This window comes from Malus domestica, chromosome 01 (assembly GCF_042453785.1).
Source record: "Malus domestica chromosome 01, GDT2T_hap1".
NCBI classification, from domain to species: Eukaryota; Viridiplantae; Streptophyta; class Magnoliopsida; order Rosales; family Rosaceae; genus Malus; species Malus domestica.
The window spans coordinates 22097794-22113888 of NC_091661.1; the positions used below are offsets into that span (position 1 = coordinate 22097794).

At 36.3% G+C, this 16095-nt stretch overlaps 1 protein-coding gene and 1 long non-coding RNA gene across 3 annotated transcripts; both read left to right on the top strand.

Moving 5' to 3' along the window:
- The first annotated feature begins 5033 nt into the window (after nt 1-5033).
- On the top strand, nt 5034-6318 carry LOC139194104 (uncharacterized). The gene is made up of 2 exons (XR_011578811.1): nt 5034-5353; nt 5710-6318. It is a non-coding gene; the product is annotated as an uncharacterized lncRNA (long non-coding RNA).
- Nucleotides 6319-10282: 3964 nt separating this feature from the next.
- Nucleotides 10283-13882, top strand: LOC103431771 (auxin response factor 18-like). 2 transcript variants are annotated; one of them, XM_029100404.2, is made up of 4 exons: nt 10283-10745; nt 11130-12202; nt 12481-13364; nt 13476-13882. In XM_029100404.2, the coding sequence occupies exons 2-4, from the start codon at nt 11132-11134 to the stop codon at nt 13513-13515; spliced, it is 1995 nt and encodes a 664-aa protein (XP_028956237.1). In that variant the 5' UTR covers nt 10283-10745; nt 11130-11131; the 3' UTR covers nt 13516-13882. The 2 variants fall into 2 exon arrangements, with proteins under 2 accessions (XP_028956237.1, XP_070680989.1); XM_070824888.1 differs by lacking the exon at nt 10283-10745 and having other exon boundaries at nt 11120-12202.
- The last annotated feature ends 2213 nt before the right edge of the window (nt 13883-16095 follow it).

A 16095-nucleotide genomic window follows, 5' to 3' on the forward strand; every position in this document is an offset into this window, starting at 1 on the left:
CCAGCTTTTGAGAAAGCGAGCGCCTCTTCGATTTCTGAGATCGGCCTTCGTGGTCTTTGAGCAGCCCAACTTTTGAGAAAGCAAACGCCTCTTCGATTTCTGAGCAGGCGCCTCTTCGATTTCTGAAGCTCCGTCGAGTGCAGATTTTTATAGGGGCTGGCATTAAGTTCCAAAGCACACTTGAATCTCCACCAGTAGAAGCTTCATTCTTGCACTTCTAAGATCTTGATTTGTCCGACCTCTTCTCTCTTCAACACCTTTGAAAATGTCTGGCCCCTCCGACCGTCGTTTTGACTTGAACCTTGTTGAAGAGGCAGCCCCGCCTTCTCCAGACAACATATGGCGCCCATCCTTCGTCTCCCCTACTGGTCCTCTTACCGTTGGGGATTCCGTGATGAAGAATGATATGACCGCTGCGGTGGTGGCCAGGAACCTTCTCACTCCCAAAGATAACAGACTACTTTCCAAACGATCTGATGAGTTAGCTGTTAAGGATTCGCTGGCTCTCAGTGTTCAGTGTGCAGGTTCTGTGTCTAATATGGCCCAACGCCTATTTGCTCGAACCCGCCAAGTTGAATCATTGGCGGCTGAAGTGATGAGTCTCAAACAGGAGATTAGAGGGCTCAAGCATGAGAATAAACAGTTGCACCGGCTCGCACATGACTATGCTACAAACATGAAGAGGAAGCTTGACCAAATGAAGGAAACTGATGGTCAGGTTTTACTTGATCATCAGAGATTTGTGGGTTTGTTCCAAAGGCATTTATTGCCTTCGTCTTCTGGGGCTGTACCGCGTAATGAAGCTCCGAATGATCAACCTCTGATGCCTCCTCCTTCTAGGGTTGTGTCCAGTACTGAGGCTCCAAATGATCCCCCTCCGGTGCCTTCTCTTTCTGGGGCTCTACCGACTGCTGAGACTTCTCCTAAGCAACCTTTGTGAAGGCTCCCTCTTGTGTGTTTATTTTGACTCATGTATATGTACATATTTGTAGCTTATCGGGGATATCAATAAATAAGCTTTCCTTCATTTCAACGTATTGTGTTAAATACACCAAAGCCTTCTTCGCTAAGGTCTTTGAATTTTCTTTTGTTGAAGCTTGTATGTTGAAGCTTTCTGAGTGGAGCATGTAGGTTGGGGTAGTGTTCCCTTAATTTCCCGAGTGAGGAAAACTTCTCGGTTGGAGACTTGGAAAATCCAAGTCACTCGCATAAGCGACAGGGCAGTTGTTCCTAAAGTACTAATCAATTGACCTAATAGGGCAGTTGTTCATATAATATTCATCACGTGATTTGTCAAATAATGAGTACAACAAGAACAACTGTCTCATAATTTTATTCCATAGATCCCGAGTTTGGAAAATAATCTTTGCATGGACTACCACACTCGCAAAGATGTGAGATTAGAAGTGATCCACATATGTAGATCTCAGTCTCTTATGAGTATGACAAGCATGCAACAACCATATCGAAGACTTTTTCCAACTTATGTGTGATTTGATATGAGCTGTTTTAGCACATGAACCAACTACTTTGATCACCCAAGTCATTCCATTTTCTACATACAAATATACACACACATATTATGTATATATAGGTTAAGATTCGGGGATACAAATCTTGACACACATTTTGTATGACTTATTTCGTAATCTTTTTCAAATATCCAATCGTAACCGTATATACAAGCTCACTCAAAGGTCTCAACCCCAAAATATGGCCGGCATCCACATTTTTGATAAATGATTGAGAGACCAAGCTCACGTGTGACAAGTTTCTTTTGCTTCTCAAAGCAATTGCTTCATCAGAATACACATACAACATTAATTAATTGAAGAAAACATTGTAATTAACAATGTTATTAGACTCGGGATCATGAATCAAACCATTTAATTATACAGTCAACGACTCAATAGCATTGATGTTTGTCAGTCTTATTGGTTAAACAAATAAAACTTAGTGGATAATTAAGTAAGAGAGAGGTGACGAGCTAAAAAGTTGACCAGTTGGAAGTTAAAGCTCCCAAATGGAGGAAGCAGCGGCCGTGGCTAGCGGAGCGGCATGCGAGTAGGAGCTGCCGCTGCCTATGTGCCCGCCATGTGTAGCAGAACCGGCCCCCATCAATGTTGGTCAAGTTGAAGCCACCGATGTTCATGCAAATTTGCAACGACTCAGCCACTTAATTTGGACTCAATATTTACTGCATTTGTTTTGCTTTGCTTTGCTTTCCAGCCCCCTTAATGATATTGTTAATCCCAATTATTGTGTCTCCTCACCCACGCTAAGAGCTTATTTAAAAACCCTAAACTTGGTATTTGCTACCTCAAACCCATCGACATATATAACTCACGAATAATAACACTATTATTAACTTGACTGGTTCATGCTACGTATAGGAATTAGCATTTATCGTTTAAAATTATTACACACCATAAGGAGGTTCCATGACCTAGCATGCTCTAACAAGGCACGTCTTAGTGGAAGTGACAAACCCAACCCGACCCGATTATGATTTCATGATTGACATGAGCAAAACCAAACTAAAAAAAATATTTATTACATTGTTACGCTAATAATAACTAATTTGTAAACAATGTTGATACTCCAAAAATATCTTACTACTCTTCTAGTAACTTAACTCATATCATAAGAAATTATGCAAGCTAAACTACGGGTGACGAGTTCACCCAAAAAAAAAATAACCATGTGTGAAGATTCATTTGGTTATTCCACATCAGTGGGTGCAAGGAAAAATAAAGAGTTTAAATATGATTATTCCACTCTAACTAATACTAAGGGTTTTTTATGATAAAACTCCACACCTGATGAATTGGACAAGTAGTAATTACCATTTACCAAGTTATCAACAATTTCGGTATCGTTATTAGGCCATCTCCAACCGAAGGAGGGCCAAATGGCTCCCTTTAGCCTTATAGCCTTGCAAGAAATTATATTTTAATGAACAATATTAGGCCATATTTTATACCATCTCCAACCGAAAGGGCCAAAGGGCCATAGGCCAAACATAATTTATTATTTTAATTAAATTAATATGGTTAATTAAATTAAACAACCATATTAAAATAAGGTTTTCGGACATATTTTGAGTGTCACTTGTCTTGTCACCAAATGAATAGGCCTCCAGATTTCTTATCTTTATATAATCTCAATAATATTTTGGATAGAATTTCGAGTGACACATGTTGCTAACGTGAGTAATTCTCCAGATTTCTTATCTTTATGTAATCTCAATAATTTTTCCGATAGGATTTCAAATGACATATGTCACTAGAGTGAGTAACTCCCCATATTTCTTATCTTTATGTAATCTTAATAATTTTTTGGATATGATTTTGAGTGTCATGTGTTGAGATCTAACTGGTTGTGCAAATTTTAGATAGGATTCTTATCTACGTGACACTTTTTATCTCAGTTTTCAATGTTGTAGGAATGTTGTAGGTATTTATAGGAAAAAAATTACATTTTTTTTTAATTCGTCCAAATTTTTTTTTTTTCAAATTCCAACTATAACCTGGTGGTAGCATGACGTTAGCTAGTCGTTGTTAGCAGGCGTCATGCTGACACTAGGTCCATGCCTAGGAGGCATGTTTTTTTTTTATTTTTTTTTATACAAATCCATTTTTCAAAAATTGTTTATCATGTTCTTATCTTTAGAATCAGATAGTACGACAAGATCACCATGCCTAGGAGCAAAAAAAGGAACACAAATAACAACCAGTGAATACTGTTGGGAGTTGACCATGAACTACTGATCATGAACAACATATGGTTTGTTGTACAAACTAAACTGTAGTTAGTTTGTTAACCATGGTTAAGCCCAAAGAGTTAGGGCATCGGACAAAATAAACTTGATTATAGTCCACATAATTTGGTAAAAACCATTGCCTTGATTTCAGAATTGTGCATGAAACTCGCATTGTGTTTTAACAATTTTGAGACATATGCGCAAATAAACTCAATTTTTAAGCACATTTAAATTAATTAGTAAATATTTTTTCTAAATTTATTTATCCATTACTCGATTTTTTTTTCCTTCAAATTTGCCCGGTACTCTCGCAACAATGTTGGTTTTTAGCAATTTTTCTGGTCACGTACGTTGGGAAAAAGAGTTGGTAGAAGTAAACACTTATTACTTTTACTCCAACAGTCCAACTTTTCCTATCTTTTTGCGCACAAACTTGACCAACATTTTGGTGAAATAACATTGTCAAAACAAAGAACGATTTTTACGGATATTGTACTACCTAATTCCGCAGATTTTACCAAACTATGGATGGATTGATGACACATATCCTCTTATGTGTTAAGGAGATTTTGTGACCAAAGAAATCTAAAAACACACAAATAATTAATAAGGAAAAATATTTGTTCAGTTTCTCTTAACTTTGACTTGAGTTTTTCATGCCTTTCGAATTGTGTTTTGTGACCTAGACATAAAATAAATGGCCTTGATTTTTGTGGGGAAGCTTTCTCTTATATAATGCATGAACTTAGAATAATTGGAATGCTTAGTGCCACTTAATTGGCTTACTTTGTTTAATGCATGGCCACGAGCCTTGTGCCTTCCAAGCAAGATTGATTTTTATTTGCACATGTATCATCAACATATATATAATATAAAAGCATAATATATTTTTGTAATCGTTACATGCTGTAATCAATTTATTAATTAATATTACATTATAAATTCATGACATATTAATATTAGCTTGATCATCATCTCATACTATGCAACGTTAATTAGTAACATCACTTGATAGAATGCGCGGCCACACTAAAAAAACTTCTTAAAAATAAAAATAGAACAAATTTTAAAAATCATGGGCAGTGAAATTATGAAAGAAACAAAAATATTAAAGATAAAGAAAGAGAAAGGGAATTCACCTGAAATTTGGCGAAGCCAGTTGGACTTTTGCGATCCGAAACCATCGAAAAGATTACGCAAATCTCCGGCCCCCGCGACACTGAAATATAAAAAAATCAATATAAAAAGGGTGGCTTTTGCGTTTCGGAATGTGTCTCTTGTCGTCTCCCAGCACAGTCTGCTCTGGTCGGCAACGAAGCTTCAGCCTCGGCACCTTCCAACAGCAACAACTGCCTCCTTTTTCACCCTTCTTCTGCGTTCACTGTTCTTGTTGTTGTGTGTCTGAGAAAACCCAGTTTAGTTTTCTTGAGAGAGAGAGAGAGAGAGAGAGAGAGAGAGAGAGAGAGCGGCCCCTTACAGTTCACACTCACAAAGTCACAGGAGCCACACCAACCCTCTTGGTATTTCAGGGAAATTCCAAATCCTGTTGGACTTTTTGTCTCTCATATCTCAGCTTGTTCTGAAAAACAGGTCAATTTTATGCACTTGTCGTCTCTCTTTGATCTAAATTTTCTGCTGTTGTTTCTGAAACTGTTCATCTTTTTTATGTTTATTCATAATCTCAGAAATTATACTTATAACTGTCCTGGATTTTTCATTGATGACTAAATCAAGGTTGAAACTTTTCTTCTGTAGTTGTCAGTTTTATTTTTGAATTTTAAGTTTTCAGAATTTTGGTTTTCTGTGCGCATAGTTTGGGTTTTCCCTTGGCAGTAATATATGACTTGATTATTGTTTTTCTGTAAATTTTATGTGTTAACAGCTGCATTTTTTCCATCTAGGGTTTCGTGAGCGGGGTTGAGTTTTTGACATTTTCACTGTTGTAGGGTCTACTGAAGAAACGACACAGATTCGGTCACGGGCCCCACTTCTCCCCCAGACGCGTCACGTCCGCATTCCCATCATCCGGTATCCCATCCCATCATCTCACTGACGAGTTTACAACGCTGCAGTATGGGTGGGGACCATCCGTTACAACCATCTTTCGTTTGATGCTCGCCACATGTTGCAAACGAACCCCGCGCTAATGAGGTTGAAGAAATACATGTCGTACCAGTCTCCGGCAGCGGCAGCGACTGATGGTGTTGGCTGTTGCGATGAGTCGCTTGTGAATCTGCTTCTAGACAGTTGTCGGTGTTCCTGCTTTTACTTGATGCCAATCAATCAAAGGGTTAAAACCAAAAATAACACCTCAATCCTTAATCGATACTAGTATATGCTCATACATAAAGCGGGAATTTTTTTACTTTGATTTTTAAAATTGAAGGAAAAATGAAGAGAGTGAGAGAGAATGTGGGAGTAGGGAGAGACGGAGAGAGGGAGAGAGGTTGTTTTTTATTTTTTATTTTTATAAATTAGAGATGCTAATCTTAAATGTAGGTAAGGATTAAAAAAAAGTAAAATGTTGTTTTGTGAAATTACGTTACTGTCTTTAACTTTTTTGTTATGATAGAAGACAAAGATGTCATTTCACCATCTTTTGGTTGACAAAGAGGGTTTCATTAATGTAGTTTTAGAACTCGTTTGAATATGCTTTTAAAATGACTGAAAACGCTTTTAATGAAAATATTTTAAGAACCAATCTTAAGTAAAAATGCAAGTAAATCTTGAAAAAAAACTTAAAGTGCTTCTTAGAAGAAGCACATAACTGGTGTTTCTTGCAAAAAGCACTTCAAGTGCTTTTGGAACCCAAAATTATTTTTTCTAAAAGTACTTTCAGTCATTTTAAAAACACATACAAACAAGCCCTTAGATTATCACAAAATGGTAATTCACTATTTTTTTTATTTATAAATCCATGTATTTAAAATTATATTGTATTTAATAACTCACTAAATTTCAATACATGATCAACAGAAAAGAATGTCAATTTCTAAATTTTGCAAAAACTAAGGGAAGAAGATGAAATAGTTATAAATGAAGCTTAACACGATTACATTATCAATTTCACCTATGTGAAGGGGCCCTCAACCTTTTCTTCATAACTACTCCATCTCTTACCTTTTAACTTAAACACAATTTGGACATTGACATCCATTGCTTACTTCAACATACATTAAATCGTGTTAGTTATCCTAATTAATTCAGTTCAATGCTAGATAATGAGCGAGACTTAGAATCCTTATAGCTCGGCTACAAAGGAGTTATCCTTATAGCTCAGTTACAAAGGAGTTTTGCCCTAAGCCAACATCTCAAATGTCTCACTTTGGCAAACTTGACCGCATATTACTATTGTAAAGCCTCTTCAAAGAGAAGCTATTGGGCGTTACTAGTCCACTACAATTGTTTTACAATCCATCCACATACTTATACTATTAACACATTGATTAATAACAACTTATCTCCCCCAAAACACCTCTTAATTTATGTGAATTACAAGAAAGGTTTTCCTTCCATTATTACTAGAGAAAACTAGCTAGCTTTCTTCACCAGTGAACTGATTTCCTAGCAAGAAGTAGTGCATTTCGACTTTTTGAGCATTTGTGATCGCATCACAATGCTACTTAATGAATTCCATCGAAATCCCAACAAGTAATCGTTGAATCCTCATCACCCCTCGATGCCATATATATTATAACGTTAATTGCATGTTGGACAGTCCTTCTCAAAGACCCCCAACCGACTAGACAACCCCCAATTAATTAGAGACCCCTTGAATGAATGGGGCTTGGGGTTAGTTAGGAACTTGTGTAGTGGCATATATGGAAGAGCAAGAAACTTGGCCGACCACATATATGAGAGGCCAATTAATTAAAATAATAAATTGTGGGGGTCAAGTCGTGTAGTGACAAAATTGGCGTAGTTGTCAGTGTTTGCATCTCCTCCAACTAACTGTTCGTGTCCATTTGTAGAACATATGTCTGGTTAAGTGGTCACTTTCTACGTCTACTTTTAACAGTTTTGGTTCTCAAGAATGTCTGCTAGGTGTTTATCAAGTTGGAGGCAATTTTGATGGTAATTTGAGATTCGGATGATGAGTTTGTAACCCTTATTCAGTTGTGCATGTGCATGGTTCCCATTTTTCAGTAAGATTAATCCATGCATGGCAAATTATAATGGGGCACAATTCAGTATCAAACTCACTATAAATATATCGTTCTCACATCCATTTGAGTCAAATTTACGATCTCCTTTATAACTAGTGAAGATCGAATGCTGCTAAACCAACTTATCATACGCACTATTCATGGTTTTGATTAACATCCTAAATTGTGTTTTGATAAGAGAAGGGTATATATATCCTTCAATAAGACCGACCGAAGTGATTAGCCGAATGATTTGGCTTTTCTTTATATCTCATTCCATTGTCATGTTAATTTGTCCTAGTGTCTCAATACTCAATATCGCTTTTGATACATTATCAAGTCCATTCTCTAATCCAAAATTAATCCCATTAAATTTTTGCCATAATCTCCTATCAATATCAAATTTAGTATTCTTGTATCATGACTTGGCTACGATCCAAATGCCAAGTCTAATCAATTCTCTCTCATTTTCTCATAATTATATATATGATATATAGAGTTTATAGCAAACAAGTCAATCTCGTTTTATCGTAAATATATATGATATATAGAGTTTCTAGCAAACAAGTCAATGGTATATTTGCTAGTATTGTATATATAAAGCACTAAACCTTAAACAAATACATTTCAGGATGTGGATGAAATATCCATAACAGTTTGCTAACGAGGGGTTGGTTGAGTTGGTAAGGATTCGCTAAATTAAGGCCTAGGTTCAAGTTGTGCTACCCACAATTCCTCATGGTGGGCGATCTGTAAAACAAAAAAAAAAGGCTAAGACCCCCTACAAGTCTTCAAAGAGGTTTATGGCATACCCTGACCCTAGGATGGGATAGCCTTCCCTACTTTTAAACTTTTCCCTACAAAAAAAAAAAAAAATCCATAAGAGTTTAGACATTTATTTTGGGGGTAAACTGAGTGAGACGAACTGTTGGTGAAATATTAGGGCAACTCCATCCTATTTAACTTAATCTCAACTCTTATCTGTCATTCTCACCATTTTTTTTAACGAACGATATTATCTGCATTAATGTGGTTCAAATTCATTTTTAGCGAGAATCGAACATAAAACATTTCACTTACAAATGAAGAGTAATACTACCAGACTGTACCAAATGACTTCTATTTCAACAGTAACATTCATATATCCATTAAGAGTTTGATTTTCCTTTTTTTTTTTTTTAATACAAATCCATTTTCAAAAATTGTTTATCATGTTCTTATCTTTAGAATCAAATAGTACGACAAGATCATCATGCCTAGGAGCAAAAAAAGGAACACAAATAACAACCAGTGAATACTGTTGGGAGTTGACCATGAACTACTGATCATGAACAACATATGGTTTGTTGTAAAACTAAACTGTAGTTAGTTTGTTAACCATGGTTAAGCCCAAAGAGTTAGGGCATCGGACAAAATAAACTTGATTATAGTCCACATAATTTGGTAAAAACCATTGCCTTGATTTCAGAATTGTGCATGAAACTCGCATTGTGCTTTAACAATTTTGAGACATATGCGCAAATAAACTCAATTTTTAAGCACATTTAAATTAATTAGTAAATATTTTTTCTAAATTTATTCATCCATTACTCAGTTTTTTTTCCTTCAAATTTGCCCGGTACTCTCGCAACAATGTTGGTTTTTAGCAATTTTTCTGGTCACGTACGTTGGGAAAAAGAGTTGGTAGAAGTAAACACTTATTACTTTTACTCCAACAGTCCAACTTTTCCTATCTTTTTGCGCACAAACTTGAGCAACATTTTGGTGAAATAACATTGTCAAAACGAAGAACGATTTTTATGGATGTTGTACTACCTAATTCCGCAGATTTTACCAAACTATGGATGGATTGATGACACATATCCTCTTATGTGTTAAGGAGATTTTGTGACCGAAGAAATCTAAAAACACACAAATAATTAATAAGGAAAATATTTGTTCAGTTTCTCTTAACTTTGACTTGAGTTTTTCATGCCTTTCGAATTGTGTTTTGTGACCTAGACATAAAATAAATGGCCTTGATGCCTTCTCTTAATGCATGAACTTAGAATAATTGGAATGCTTAGTGCCACTTAATTGGCTTACTTTGTTTAATGCATGGCCACGAGCCTTGTGCCTTCCAAGCAAGATTGATTTTTATTTGCACATGTATCATCAACATACATATAAAATAAAAGCATAATATATTTTTGTAGTCGTTACATGATGTAATCAGCTTATTAATTAATATTACATTATAAATTCATGACATATTAATATTAGCTCGATCATCATCTCATACTATGAAACGTTAATCAGTAACATCATCTCATGGGCAGTGAAATTATGAAAGAAACAAAAATATTAAAGATAAAGAAAGAGAAAGGGGGAATTCACCTGAAATTCGGCGAAGCCAGTTGGACTTTTGCGATCCGAAACCATCGAAAAGATAACGCAAATCTCCGGCCCCCGCGACACTGAAATATAAAAAAATCAATATAAAAAGGGTGGCATTTGCGTTTCGGAATGTGTCTCTTGTCGTCTAAATCTCTCTTCTCCTTACGCACACTCACAGTCTGCTCTGGTCGGCAACGAAGCTTCAGCCTCGGCACCTTCCAACAGCAACAACTGCCTCCTTTTTCACCCTTCTTCTGCGTTCACTGTTGTTGTTGTTGTGTGTCTGAGAAAACCCTGTTCAGTTTTCTTGAGAGAGAGAGAGAGAGAGGAGAGAGACCGGCCCTTTACAGTTTACATTCACAAAGTCACAGGAGCCACACCAACCCTCTTGGTATTTCAGGGAAATTCCAAATCCTGTTGGACTTTTTGTCTCTCATATCTCAGCTTGTTCTGAAAAACAGGTCAATTATATGCACTCGTCGTCTCTCTTTGATCTAAATTTTCTGCTGTTGTTTCTGAAACTGTTCATCTTTTTGGTGTTTATTCATAATCTCAGAAATTATACTTATAAATGTCCTGGATTTTTCATTGATGACTAAATCAAGGTTGAAACTTTTCTTCTGTAGTTGTCAGTTACGTTTTGTAAATTTAAGTTTTCAGAATTTTGGTGTAGAAAAAGTTTGGGTTTTCCCTTGGCAGTAATACATGACTTGATTATTGTTTTTCTGTAAATTTGAAGTGTTAACAGCTGCATTTTATTGAGGAAAGCAATAAGACATAAAAGGAAGTATTTTTATGCTTTGGAGGGTCATAGACTAATCGGTTGTTTGACACAATGATTACAGTTATGGATTCTGTGAGAGGACCTTTGAGGAGCAACTCAGAGAAATGGTTGGATTCTCAATTTTGGCATGCCTGTGCCGGCGGCATGGTTCAATTGCCGCCCATTAACACGAAAGTCTTCTACTTTCCTCAGGGCCATGCTGAGTACGCCCATGGGAGAGTAGATTTTGGGAATTCCAGAATTCCACCACTCATTCTCTCCAAGATATCTGCTATTAGATACATGGCAGATCCCGAAACAGATGAGGTTTTTGCGAAAATGAGGCTGATTCCGGTGAGAGAGAGTGGTTTTGATCTTGAGGATGATGGGTTTGTGGGAAACAATGGTACAGTTGAGAATCCCGAGAAACCCACATCTTTTGCAAAGACATTGACCCAATCTGATGCCAACAATGGGGGAGGCTTCTCTGTGCCTCGTTACTGTGCGGAGACTCTCTTCCCGCGCTTGAATTACTCGGCTGAGCCACCAGTTCAGAACATTCTTGCAAAGGATGTGCACGGAGAGATTTGGGATTTTAGGCATATTTATAGAGGTACTCCTCGGCGTCACCTTCTGACAACGGGGTGGAGTAATTTTGTGAACCACAAGAAGCTTGTTGCTGGGGATTCAATTGTCTTTTTCAGAGCGGAAAATGGGGATCTTTGTGTTGGGATTAGAAGGGCTAAGAGGGGAATTGGCGGTGGACCTGAAAACGCATCTGGAAATTCTGGCTCTGAATATGGGGTTTATTCAAGCTCTTCAAGGGAGAATGGCAATAAAGTGATGGAAAAGACTTCTAGTGGTGACGCGAAGGGAAAAATCAGGGCTGAATATGTTATAGAAGCTGCAACTCTTGCTGCCAGTGGCCAGCCCTTTGAGGTTGCGTACTATCCCCGTGCAAGCACACCGGAGTTTTGTGTTAAGGCCTCAGCTGTAAGAGCTGCAATGCGAATACGGTGGTGCTCAGGAATGAGGTTCAAAATGCCCTTTGAAACTGAGGATTCTTCTCGGATAAGCTGGTTCATGGGAACCATATCTTCTGTTCAGGTTGCAGATCCTATCTGTTGGCCCGAGTCTCCATGGCGTCTTCTACAGGTTGGTTACATACCTACTCCATAGTTTTTATCATATTGAGTTAACCTTGCAAAACTTGCATGTAATTCATCTTAAACTATTGCTAAATCGTCGTCCTAGAACATAAATGTGCATCTGTGGTATTCAATAGATACCTTTTTAGCAAGTAAAATTCTGTAGGTTTGTGAGTAGATTACATTTATACATTCACTGCTGATATATATTATACTGCATGTGTTAGTGGAACAGAAGTATGAAATTATCATTTGTTAGTCATTAAACAAAAGATTGTTTTTTAGGTTTCATGGGATGAACCAGATCTGCTCCAAAATGTGAAACGTGTTAGCCCATGGTTGGTTGAATTGGTATCGAGCATACCAGCCATCCATCTCTCCCCCTTCTCGCTTCCAAGAAAGAAGTTGCGGCTTCAACATATCCCAGACTATTCCCTTGTTGGACAACTTCCCATGCCATCAGTTTATAGCAACTCCCTAAATTCGAGCAACCTCTTATGTAATGTATCAGACAACCTATCTGCAGGCATACAGGGAGCCAGGCATGCTCAGTTTGGACTATCTTCATCGGGGCTCTTCTTCAACAAACTGCAATCGGGTTTGTTTTCAATTGGTTTTCAACAACATGGTCACTTTGCGCCTCTTGAAACCACTGGGGGCAACTTCATGCGCAAGGCTGAAAGCAATGATAATATCTCTTGTTGTCTGAAAAAGGGAATTCCCACCCAGAGTTTGAAGGATAATGATGAGATAAAGGCACCTCACATATTATTATTTGGTCAACTAATTTTTACAGGAGAACAGATATCTAAGAGCTCATCCGGTGATGATAGTTCATCAGATGGACATTCAAAGAAAACAACAAATTGTTCTGATGGCTCTGGTTCTATATCACATGGTCATGGTTCAGTGGAAAACTGTTCTGATGGAGGGTCTCCTTGGAAGACAGACTACCATAAAAGTGATCTTAGTTTGGACACTGGTTATTGCAAAGTGTTTATTGATTCAGGGGAAGTGGGGACACTTGATCTTTCTGTCCTTAGATCATACCAAGAACTGTATGGAAAGCTGGCCAATATGTTTGGCAAAGAAAGTTCAAAGAAGTTAAGAAATGTGCTCTACCGAGATGCATCAGGTGTTGTTAAACACACGGGAGACGAGCCATTCTGGTAATCTCACACATGTTTTATTGCCTTGAAATCATTTACTTGAATGCTCATTAATTTTCTAAGCTATGCATTATGTATATGAGCAATACATTGTACTGTTTGTTTTGTCAGTGAGTTTTCGAAGACAGCAAAAAGACTTTATATGGCGTAACATCTAAAACGGTGGTGCTTCATGCTTGCCTTTGCACCAATGCACCAATGCACCAATGGATCTTGAAGATGCCATGGAAGTAATAAACAAAACTTCGATGGTAGAATCCGTACTCGAAGACTCAAATGAGAAACTTGTGCGGTTGCTTTTTCTTGATCCTTGTTTAGAGTTTCATTTTCTATTGTTTCAAATTTTGGGTAACTCCCACCGTACTAAATTGTGTATTGCTTGAGAGCTTAATTTTCTAGTTTTTTTTTTGCAATATCTTTACCTAAATAAAGTCTTAAGTGCGGTGAAAAAATTGCATGTATTATGTGATATTATCTGAAGTCTTTCGATACTTTAATTAATGCAAATTTTCAACTCATCCTTACATTTAACGAGAAAAGAGACAAGACCTTGAAATAACACTTGGAGAGGGTGTAAAAGTGTGTGATTGTTTCATTAGTTAGATTATACATAAGAATTCATGGTTTTATCCTTGAAAATGGATATTTATGAAGTAATACTATCATATTACAACACGTAAATTAATTATATCACGTAATACTATAATACTGTAATCGTAGAGTATTCATATCTTTCAAATTTTAATTTGTAACTGAACATGAAGAGAGAGAAGAAAACCAGTAACCAGTGTCGATTTTAAATTTTAACTTTTTTTTCTTATCTATTATCTCATTAAAAGATCTCTAAGGATTTCTTGTTTAGATGAGTTGAACAACTAATCCATGTTTTGAGGCATTGGAAATCATGAACCCTAAAACGCTCCTAGAGTTTTGATGACCGTTAGCAAGACAAGTTAATCCTAACCATTTTGATTTACTATTCTGCCACAAATATATGTTTTGGGATTTGAACTATTTACTTAAAAAGCTTGAGATCTTAAGAATCAAACCAACAAAGATTCGTGAGATAGGTAACTCCACACTAATATTATTATTTTTCAACTATAAAATTAAGATTGCGAGTTGACATTTAGCAAATCTCACAAGCTGGACCAACCCAAGAGACAAACCAAATTCATAAAAAGACAGCAAAAGATGGAGATATCACACATCATTCTGCGTGGAATTTAGATCTTCATTTGACAAATGAAAGTTGTGTTTGTCAAATAATGTTAAAAGTCTCATATCGACTATTTTACAAAACAAATTACAACTTATATTATAAAAAATTACTAATTGCAACATTATTTTGTAATAGCATAATATTAATGTGATTAGTACTGGATCAACCGTCACTCTAAAATCTTAACATGTACAACCAAATTTCAAACAAAATCCATGTTGGTCAACTATAATATTAGACAAAAATTGAAAATTGGAACTCTTTTTTTGTAACCACAGTAAGTGGCACAGCAGTAAGGACGTGGACCCGGGTTTGATTCTATGAGTTAGTGAGTCTGCTTGACTGTAACCCAGGCAGAATGAAATTTCCTCATAATCTCTCTGAGTGTGAAAAGGATGGATATAGCATGGCTTGAAAAGAACTCGTTTTTTGTATAACAAATTTACAATGATGATGTGTTTCTCAATATTATGTGTATATTTTATTGACCAAGATCCAAGATTTCCATGGTTTGCGTCCCTACTCCCCTTATTAGTCAACTGTATCGATCGGATTTCTGACATGGGTTTTTTTTCAAACAAACTCCAACCTGTGTTTCCATTTGAATCTTAATTAATTTTGCCTTTTCTAATCACCTTCACGCATTGCATGCATGGGAACATAAAATATAATTAAGTTTAACAATGTATTTTGAGACATTGATTAATCTCAAAGTCAACACAAAGAACACCACGAAGCAAATGTTGAGGCTCAGCATGTGACATTATGTTTTATTTAGACAGTAATCATGTTACATTCATTTCTAAATACGTCTAGTTGTAGAGTCAACGAAGAAATATGTTTTTTGTATTAATTAATGTACAATGGTTACAATATATAGGGTTGAGCTTACTTGATATACAAGAAACGTTAACTAATAAGGAGAATTCAGAAATGAGAATTATACTATAACAGTCAAACTAAAGAAACAAAACGGTAAGTATGAAATTACTAAGTTCTTATCAGAGTCGCGTAAATTTATTTGATAAGTGTTGTTTGTAAGTGATTGCACATATTCAAAGTTTATTTTATAATTTTATACACAATGAGATAACGAACCGTAAAAGTACGATTTAATCCTAATTCTAATTTCTGTCTATGACGCACTTCATCAACGTATGATTACGAAGTGTGGTATTTGTAATAAAATGGAAAGTCGTTCTAAATCGTTGGGTCAGAAAAAATTAGCCAACAGATGAGCCCATTAGATATTTAGTCCAATTTGTGTAATTGAGCCCATTCTGTCTGTGGACACGTTTTCTGGGTTCATCCAACTTTCGTTCCTTTCTTCTTCTGCTGATGTCGACCGGTCCAGTTGGTTGGTTTATCTTCCACTTCACATGTGGTCATAAATTGAAACATGATAAAAGATGTTTTATTTAATAACTTTCGTTCATGAGATTTAAACTAAACACATATTCTTGTTACTGAGATTTAAACTCAACATATACTTTTAACAAATGACGTGTT